At 38.2% G+C, this 10948-nt stretch overlaps 1 protein-coding gene across 2 annotated transcripts; it reads right to left on the reverse strand.

The window, feature by feature from the left end:
• Positions 1-3399: 3399 nt before the first annotated feature.
• Positions 3400-10948, reverse strand: LOC100175703 (protein boule-like). 2 transcript variants are annotated; one of them, XM_002124582.5, is made up of 11 exons: positions 10748-10948; positions 10051-10173; positions 8102-8193; positions 7899-7953; positions 7360-7438; positions 6918-7045; positions 6420-6539; positions 5665-5808; positions 5155-5229; positions 4438-4491; positions 3400-3848 (listed from the first exon to the last, which is right to left on the reverse strand). In XM_002124582.5, the coding sequence occupies exons 1-11, from the start codon at positions 10832-10834 to the stop codon at positions 3642-3644; spliced, it is 1164 nt and encodes a 387-aa protein (XP_002124618.1). In that variant the 5' UTR covers positions 10835-10948; the 3' UTR covers positions 3400-3641. The 2 variants fall into 2 exon arrangements, with proteins under 2 accessions (XP_002124618.1, XP_026693087.1); XM_026837286.1 differs by lacking the exon at positions 5155-5229.

Genomic DNA, 10948 nt, shown 5'->3' on the forward strand with positions numbered 1-10948 from the left:
CATCTGTCCCCACCCTACTAAAAGTGTATATTAAAATAACATATTTCGTAAAACTGTATGATATAGTCGGGTGGGGAAGATGGGACAGCACATATTATCGAAATATTCTGATCAAGTTTTAAACAATAAACAACGGTCTATGGGAGTTGTGAGAATACGGTTTTATAATTCTTTAAATGCTCTTCGTTTACTACAAAATGAGACGGAAAAATGGAGTGTAAAGGTGTCCCATCTTCCCCACCCTACTTATATATAAGTTTGCCGCCTTGTTGTTGTTGCGCCATGCATGTTATGTGAAAGGGAGGATGAGATAGGCTGGGAATCCACGCTCGCTGTTGCGGTGGAGACCAACGCGGCGATTCTATCGTTTCTCACATCCTTGGTTCAGAGTTATAAATACTCGAAGCCGCCCAAACGCCGCCATTGTGTGTCCAAAATAACACAGTGGGTGAAGGGGAAATGTATGTTTTTTTGGTGATTTGAAGGGAAACTTGGACTTGAAAATAAATTTAAACGCTGAAAAGTGTGAAAAACATGATAATTTGTTTTGTGATTAGTAAAATGTCAGTAACAGGATTTAGAAGCGATTATTTTGTGACGCTTAAATAAATTAATATATTTATTTTGTGACGCTTTGGTGGTTTAATAGAATTATTTTTACAGTTTATTTCTTGTAAAAGCGTCATAAAGTAATTATAAGTATTTTTACGCCTATTCACAAAAGAAAAACGCAATCGAAACCTGGCAAGTTCGTTCAAACTCAACTGCGAAAGTCAAAGCTTTTGGACACACAATGGCGCTGGTCAGGTATTCGATGTTTCTATGACTCAGCTTTGATGGTCCTGGTAAGATATCTGTCATAATGGGTAGATTGTTGCGACGTAAAGTGGCTGGTGATGTCACAAAGCGGGTATTACCTCGTCATTATGGCCTCCTGTGACAGCTATGTCGTTTGATGCTCCCATTTATAAGTGGTGCCGCCCGTTGAATCGAAGATACACGGTAATAATTACAATATTGCACCTGTTCGTAGCTTTTCTCATATACTTGGTGCTATTTTGAAACTTTAAAACAATTTTCCACTTTGTGAGGCTTGCGTTTCGACTCTCATCGACCGGGTAGCAATTTAAAGAAACATTATCTTCTGGAATTTCCCAATTTTAACGGAATGAGTTTGTTTTGTGAATTAATTAATTAAAATAAAGCGCATGACTAGCGTGACTAGAATTATAGAACAAATGGCGACAAACAGTGAACCGGTGCGTGGAATAAAGCGCATGACTAGCGTGACTAGAATTATAGAACAAATGGCGACAAACAGTGAACCGGTGCGTGGAATAAACGACAAACAGTGTACCGGTTCGTGAGATAAACGACAAACAGTGAACCGGTGCGTGGAATAAACGACAAACAGTGTACCGGTTCGTGAGATAAACGACAAACAGTGAACCGGTTCGTGAGATAAACGACAAACAGTGTACCGGTCCGTGGGATAAACGACAAACAGTGTACCGGTCCGTGGGATAAACGACAAACAGTGTACCGGTCCGTGGGATAAACGACAAACAGTGTACCAAGTTAATAACATAGAAAACAAGTTGGCAAATTTAAAATTATGTTCGTTGGCTCGCGCACGCCCCCGAGGGACAGCTTGTCAATCAAAAGCCTTTGATAAGCTAGAACAGAATTAAATCTCGCTAACAGATACATGTGATTGATACACGAGTCGACATAAAAGTGGCGAAACCACCGAAACTTGTCTCATCAAACCCAATTCCCATGGCGAATCGACCGGGCATGGGGATCAAAGGAGCGAATAATTGCTTGGAGTCATGAGTAGACCGACACACATTAGGACGATGGTAATTTTATTAAGTAGATTCAGCGATGCTCCTTGTCGAGTGCTGTTAGGGTCGTGACCCCTGCTTAACCCCCACGGGAAATGACGTCATAATGCCATGGAGTAAAACGCGAATAAAGCTTCGGAATTCGAATGGGGGTTCCAGGTTCTCAATTTGGCGGCGGTTGGAATAAAAGCGTTCAAAGAATGGAATAAATGTCGTTTTTACTTTGAACAGCAGCCCAGATTGGTAGTGGTAATGCAGGGCGCTGGGTGTAGATATTTCTTTGTTTGTTTTTTTTACACCGAGGCGAGCTACGCTGTAGTGTAAACGCCGCTTAAAAGAACAAACAACGAAATATCTACGCTGACCTGCGCTGAACAACGCTGGGTGTAGATATTTCTTTGTTTGTTTTTTTTTACTCATTTTTATATTTTGAATATCTCGTTCAATTAACAACGCAAAGTGACATTCTCTTTACATGGCTTTTAGATGATTTCTAAACCAGGAACTTTCACTTATAAAATAACATGATTATGACGTTTCAATATGTCATTACTTTAATCCGAAAGTCGCTAGAGACAAATACAGTCATGATGTAACAATAGCGTTTATCTTGTAATAAAAGTTAATTGTCGTTTAATAAACGGTGATTCACCGTGGATTTAAAACTTAAATCTTTTAAAGTGATTTTCTCAATACTGAAAATATTTTAATTGTGATAATTGCATTCAACGGTTAGCTTTGAAAACAACATAAAAGTATTTAGAGCCAATGTCGTTTATTTGTCTCTCTATCGCCACCGTGCGGATATAGCTTACGGCGATTTGAACCAGACACGCGAATCACCTCGATTGGTATCTAAAGTTTATTCCCTGCTAGAATGGATATTAGCTCATGCCGGCGTACCTTATGTTTATCTGCTAAAACAAGACACTTAACGACAATTTCTCAAACCCAGTGGTCATTAATGGGCTGTCTAAAAGACTCGTCACATACAAAGTTACATACATGGTAACTAGTAAGCGGGCACGAGGCGTATGGAATAGAACACCCGTGTTATAACGACTGTCGTTACCTTGTTTAAAACTGTCTCTTATGTCTCACTGATACCCGTTGTATTAATTTTAAACCGGTCGTTTGTATCAAGCAAAATCCACGTTTAAAACTCGCAAGCCTCGACACCGTGTTATAGCCTTGCGTTATATTGATGTCATTATACAACAGGTACCAGGAAGATAGTATAGTACTGTGGGATAAGATGGAACACCTTTAACACATAATATCCTAATAGCCTGATCGTGTTTTAAAGAATTAACAACGGAGTACGGAAGTTGTGAGGATATAGTTTTATAATCCTTTAAATGTTCTTTGTATTACTACCAAATGGAACGAGAAATTAGAACGAAAAGGTGTCCCAACACCACCCACCGTAATATTTATCTAATATTTTAAACGAACCAAAAAACGAATACTTTAATACTTTTAAGCAGAAGTAAAGTAATGCAATATACACCATCTTCCAAACTTCAATACCTGACAATAATAGACGAAATGGTATTATGACGTCACGAGGTCGTATATTCAGTAAATAACGAAAGAAACGAACGAAAGAACGAGGAACGAACGAACGAAACGAAGTTGTTGTGAACCTTTAACTCGGAATGAATCGTTTTAACGCCAAACATGAAAATTGAACAAGATTTAAGTTTATGTTGAGTAAATATAGTGCAAATGTACCGGCATAATTCATAGTGGGTTTAAATACAAGGTAAAAAATATTCAAGATTACTGGATTCGTTACTGCTGCTGCTGATCCGGGGTCAAAGGTGGGGTCAAAAGGTCACCTTCTGACGTCACCACTGCTTGCGTCATCGCAGGATGGGCGTCGTTTTCAGAAAGTGTTATGACGCCATAATGGGGCATCGGTGACCCGTCTTGAGCGACGTACTGCGCATGCGCACATTTTATAGGGGTTGGTTGGTGGTATAGGGGCTGGGGAATCACCTGGGAGTGGGATTATAACAAGTATGACGTAGGTAGGTAATTATGACGTATGTGGCATAGAGGTAAGGTTAAGGGTCATGCTACTTAAACTTTTAGACCAGGGGTAACATCATAAACAAGCAGAGCCAAAGTATATTGCATTCACCACATTAATCAATGAGGTTCCCTATGTTTGACAACTATGAGTGTAACTGTATTTTAACAATGTCACCCCAGATTTTACCCTGCTGTTAGGTGTCTATACAAACAAGCAGAGCCAAAGTATATTGCATTCACCACATTAATCAATGAGTTTTCCTATGCTTGACAACTATGAGTGTAACTGTATTTTTACAATGTCAGCCCCAGATTTTGTTACAATTTTACGGTTATAATATAGTAGGGTGGGGGAAGATTGGACATATTTTTATTATCTTTTCTCATCCCAATTGGTAGAAAAAAAAGAACATTCAAAAATTTTAAACTGTATTCTCACGACTCCCATAGACCGTTGTTAATTGTTTAAAACACGATCAGGATATTTTAATAATATGTGTTAAAGGTGTCCCATTTTACCCCACCCTAATATATGTCGTTAAACATAACTTACCGATTGTACAAACTGTGGGTGGGTATGAGCTGAACTTACTAAGACACGAACCGACTGTGGAAGAAATCATTGTTGAATTATAAAGGTGGGAGAAATTTTATGGGGTTTGTTTTGTGATCATAAAGGCTACCATTGTGGGCCTATGTGTCCTTAAGGAGGATATCTAACGAAAATTGTTGCAACCAACTGGTCACTAATTAGTTGTCCAAATTATCACAACTTTAAATAACTAATTTAGAATTTAGACATTACTTTGCGCCTGCCTGTAGCCTAAAGGTTACCGGTTCAAGGCTCCATGCTGCCACCAATGTGGGCATATCAGCCTTGGGTAAAACACTTACCAGTAAACCCTGATGTCTCCCTGCATGGCAGACGAAACATGGGTTCTTTGTATGGCGACGAAAGATCACAAAACAAACAATTCCCAGAAATTCATAAATAAATATAGTAGGGTGGGAAAAGACGGGACACCTTTTGCACACAATATCCAAATATCCTGATCGTGTTTTAAACAATTAACAACGGTCTATGCAAGTTGTGAGGATACGGTTTTATAATTCTTTAATGTTCTTTGTTTACTACCAAATTGAACGAGAAAATGAACTAAAACGGTGTCCCATTTTCCCCACCCTATTATATTCAGTTAGTTTAAAACATCAGAAGGATAGAAACAACATACACGTTGTTTAATCCCTGCAATATTGATGTCATAATTACCTCTGATTGTGGGGGGTAAACGGCAGGCTTGTCTACGATTGGTTGTTGGTCAGGTGGTCTAGGGGCAAGTTGGACCTGATTGGATGAATGTAATGATGATGTCACAATATATATGACGTCATTAAAGTTATGTAATATGAAACAATACATAGTAGGGCGGTGGAAGATAAGAGATATTTTCATTCTATTTCTCGTTCCATTCGGTAATAAACAAAAAACATTCAAAGAATTATTAAACCGTATCCTCACGACTCCCATAGACTGTTGTTAATTGTTTAAAACACGATCAGGATATTTGGATGTTATGTGCTAAAGGTGTCCCATCTTACCCCATTAGAAAGTCACACCAGTTCAAAAGTGACGTGTGCCTTACAATATTTGTGACGTAGTGAAAAGTGACGTAATAAAAGTAAAGCTACGTAATAGTCCCAAATTAATATTACATCATCAGAACACACAAAACACATTATGACCTCATGAACAGTGACATAACTTAGTGATAACACTTGCCTGGCTTTGTCCATTAGAAGCAGCTGTCCTTGGTACAATATAACCAGTAGGTAACCCCTGTGGTTGCATACTAACCATGTTTACTTGGTCTGCTGGTGGTTGGTTTACAGCTGGGCCTATCAACTGTCCACATGCTCCACCAATCTATATATGTGTTGTTATATGGTGGGGGAAGATGGGACACATTTTCATTCTATTTCTTGTATTATTTGGTAGTAAACAAGAACATTCAAGGAATTATAAAACCGTAGCCTATGCCCACGACTTTCTAATTTTTAAAATTTTGTTTATTTTAAAAGACGATTAGGCTATTAAGGGATATTATGTGGTCAGGTGTCCCATCTTCCCCCATAGTATTATATATTGAATAATTTGGTGGATTGGCATTGAAATATGACTTTGAAATAAAACATGATAACCTTCTTATTGGCAATTTGAACCTCAAACCTTTCGAAGATTCCTTGGCTTTGGGAGAAGTTCAAGTTTGATTAAGCATGCGCTAAGTTATACAAACTGGCTGCTTCGTAAAACTTCGGAATTATGTTTTTACAAGGTTCAAATAAGAAAGCCGCAAATTGCGAGTCGTTTTTGTAATTCTTGTCTGACAGGTCAAGTTCAAAATCAAAAAAGTCCAAATTAAGAGAAATGTAACAGACTAACAGAACGCCGTACACTATAGTGGCTTTCAGCCGTAAACACAGCATCACGAAAACACAGATATTGGTTGTTGTATAATATATTAGATACTGACGTACCGGTGTGGGCCATGGTAGATGAACCGTGCCGTATGCTTGGCCACTACATGGCGCTGGTGAGTAGGCGTACCCGGGATAATGTGTTGCCATTGGTTGGTAATTCATCACATGACTATATGGCTGGAAAATATGGGGTTAAAGGACTTGACAGTGAGCATGAGGTCATAGGCGCCAAACCTGGGGTGGCAGGGTTTTCTACACTGCATTAATCAGTAAACATTACAACCAATAAGTTAGATTTGTTTCACAGAATTGTGTGTCAAACTATCCCTGCCTTCCCTATGTTTAAAAGGTTTGGCGCCTATGCATGTGAAAAGGAGTGAAATTTATTTCATCTCTTTTGACACGATAATGAAGAACGGGAGAGTTTATAAAAGCGAAAAGACAGGTAGTTACGGTAAAACAACAGTTGTTATAACACTCCTATTATTAAAACGAAAAAAAAAAGTTTTTTAATAAAAGCGTGACCGTTTCACTTTGGTGATAATATGTGTTCACCTGTGCTTGTTGTAGAGGGGCGATGACTGGACTTTGTGCAAAGTAAGTTATTCCATTACTGTTGGTGAACGATGCGTAACCAGCCGGATGCATCACCCAACTACCAGGTGGACCAGGTACGTGGATGTCTGTCGTGGTGATGGCATTGAATATGTTATATATAAATAATATAGTGGGGTAAGATAATTATATAAGCGAAAACAATATCCATCTTACTGTACAGTTAGCATACAGTAGGTTGGGGTAAGATGGATACAGCTAGAACATTATTATTATCCCACATTTCCCAATCCTGGTTTATATAGCTAACAAAGAAGTTCTTTGTAAAGATACGATTAAATAATTCTGTAAATATTTTTCGTTTACTCATAAATGGAACGATAAAAGTCACTAAAAACATGGACCATCTTACCCCGCCCTAATATACATAAAGTAACATCACCTTTGGGAAAACAAATCTGTTGTTTTCTGATTGCTTGTCCGATGTTCAATTTCTTCCCATTTAAATATAAACAATCTTCCTGTGAAGTAATGTAATTAATTCAATTTAAATTGTTTATCCTTACCACGTATGTAACTTATTCATCCTCGCATGGGGAGGGAAACCACTCGACAGTCGTTATAGCACGGGTGTTTTGTTTCATACACCTCGTGCCCACTTAAAAGTTACCACGTTTGTAACTTATTTGTCCTCGCATGACGAGGCAACGACAGTACAGTCGTTATAACACGTGTGTTCTGTTTCATACACCTCAGGCCCGCTTACGAGCTACTACGTATGTAACATTTAATTTGTACTTGTAGGTAAATGTTTATGTGTATGTCTGACAATTTTGACATTAGTGACCACTGAGTTGAAGCAAATGCTGCAAAGTGTTTTGCCCAAGAACACCCACAATAGCAGCAGCATCGAGCCTTGAACCCCTAAGCTCTAGGCTAGAGACAAAACCAATTCACTTCACAGCACGTATAAAACAATACCTGATCCCTGACTCTGTCGGCTTCTTCAGATGTCTCAAAAGTAACGAATCCGTACCTGTGTTGGTTGGGTCGGTAATTATGTTTGTAACGTATAGGTGGCGTTTACACTACAGCGTAGCTCGCCTTAATGTAAAAAGAACAAACAAAGAAATATCTACACCGTTATTTATCACATTAAAATTTAAAGGTATTAAACAAGTTACCCCTTTGAAACATCAGCTCTGTCCCGTATAATCTTCGTGTCCTTAACCATCCCATAGTTGCAGAAAAACTTTTGCAAATCTTCTTCCTTTGTCTGTAATGTTAATGTTTAAATTATACGGCAAATGTAACTTGTTTATCCTCACGTGGAGGAAAAAGAGGAGTCGTTATGACACGGGTGTTCTGTTTCATACACCTCAATACCTCATGCGCCCATGCCCGCTTACAAGTTACCACGTATGTAACTTATTTATCCTCGTTGGCGGGCAACGACAGTTGTTATGACATAGATAGGTGTTCTGTTTCATACACCTCGTGCTCGGTTACAAGTTACTACGTGTGTAACTTTATGGGTAATTTTTCTGTTTGCTTGGAATTTGGTCAACTCATTAGTAACCACTGCCCACTGGATTGGAGGCCTTGGCAATTGCTGTTAAGTGCCTTGCACAAGGACACGCAAACGTATACTGGGACCAGGGGAGGTCAGAATAATGATTACGCACGACCAGGTTGCAAGCAGGGGTCTGTTTTGCTGTCATGATCCCCCTTCGGCATACACGCAAGTCGCACACACACGCGTTGCACTCAATTTTACACTACTTCTCTTGGAATTGGAATATTTTTTGGTTCAATTTACTTCACTTGTCCTATTACAACGGACATACAACCGTAACTATCATATATGACGTTTTATAATAACAAATTTGGAGGAATATGCCCATTGCCCAACCAACCACGAAATCGAAACACCGTGTATGAGCGTCGTCTTTTTATGCTCTGTGCCGGCGTAGGAAATAAAGGAAGACGCATGTGGTAGCATACATTCCACACCTAACAAACGAAGCAATCGTTGTGAATTTATTCTCGCGAAAAAATGACATAATGAAACTCCGGTTCTCGTGCGGTGCCAACGAACGATGTTTTTTGGCTTCTGTCCAAGCTCGACCGGGACGATACTTTGTAATATCTATATCATATTACAATTTCTGTTGGTTCCAATTTACTGATAGCGTCGCTCCTCGCTCTTATATTTGCAGTTATTAAAATTCACATAACAGCGGTTTACCTGCGTTTAAACTAATCATCAGAAACAGAAACTATAAAAAAAACTACAGATCGTACGGCAGCGAATAAAACACGAGTGTTTACCAACAATATTGTTTATGACGTAACAATCGTAATGGTTTATCAAAGTTATTCTGACGAAAATAATCGTTACATTATCCACGATGGAGATGCATAGAACTTACACCAATGTTTCATCTGATTTACTAATTCAGATGTATTTACAATCGTAAAAATGCATATTTAAAACTTCGTAAGTACACAATGTTGTTCTCGTGGAACACCCATTGCGATCGGTAGAAGTGTTGCTGCAGTAAACAACATTAAACTGTTTTGATTAATTGGTAATTCAGTGTAATTAATATTTATGGCCAAATACGCCTATCCCAATGTAAACGTTTAATAAACCACAGCTGCTTTAATCGTAAACGTTAAACACGAGCATTTGATTTACTTTTGCAAGGTTTACCAATGAACGCGTCAATCGCTATTATGATGCAAATAATCAACGCGTCAATTGGTATTTTAACGTTGAAAATCCACGTGTCAATCGCCACTATGTTGCAATAAACAATCTGCCAATTGGTATTATATTAAAAATAATTCGCTGTGTTGTATGTCCTCGCGCAAAGCACTGCTCGAAACAAGTAACGATTGTTACGTCACACGATTTTTATGTCACTGTAGCAGGCCACTCATGAATGAGGCAAAACTTAGCGCCTATGCATGCGTCCACAATGGTGGCAGCGACGAGCCTTGAACTCATTAACTCTGGGTTAGAGGCGGGCGTGCTAACTACCCTATAAGTTACGGATTACGGCCCATGGCTTAGGTTTATAACACGCATATTGGCATATATATATGTGCAATCTGCCAATCTATTTACCTTGAAATCGATCCCACCCACGAAGATACGATTGGGAATGACTGTTCCAAACCTTGGCACGTTTCCGTTGGTTATTCCGCTAGTGGCGCTGGCTGGCTGGTACATGGGGGATTCCCCAGAGTTCTGAAAAATTTACCCAAATATTATTCACGTCAAACTTAATTCTAATATACGAAAAACCACATGTGGTGTACTCGTGTACAGTTTGTATTTGACGGGCATTTCAATTTTAAAAAGCTGGTTTTACGAAGTGCCAACGAATCAATAACCTTGAATTAGTTGTACCATTTTTTAAATATATACTGTGGGGTAAGACGGCTAACCTAAGCACGTAATATCGCATATTTGCTGATCGTGTTTTAACGTTTAACAACGCTCTTATGGAATTTCTAGCTTATGGTAATATAACACTGTAAATATTCTTTGTTTATTACAGACGATAAAATGAATTGAAAACATGTCTCATCTTACCCCAACCTACTACATACTGTACATAGTAACACAAAACTGAACAAAGTATATAAACACGCATTTGTATATAAACATAGTATATAAAATTTAATAAACATAGTATATAAAATTTAATAAACATAGTATATAAAATTAAACATAGTATATAAATAAACATAGTATATAAAATTTGTATATAAACAAAGTATATAAACACGCATTTAGTAAATAAGGAATATAATGTCACCTGGACCGGCTTGAAATATCCTGCTTGTCTTTCTTTGTCATTAATTTCACTTTCTGACAAATTCGACGCATTCTGTATCGAGTACATTAGATCTATACTCAGATAATTAACTTAAATTGAATTGCCTAGCGTTACAATAGCGGAAATAACTCAATTGGCTAGCTGAGAATTGCTACAGAACACAAAGAAACAGTTCAATAG

The sequence above is a fragment of the Ciona intestinalis genome, chromosome 13 (assembly GCF_000224145.3).
Source record: "Ciona intestinalis chromosome 13, KH, whole genome shotgun sequence".
In the NCBI taxonomy this organism is placed as follows: Eukaryota; Metazoa; Chordata; class Ascidiacea; order Phlebobranchia; family Cionidae; genus Ciona; species Ciona intestinalis.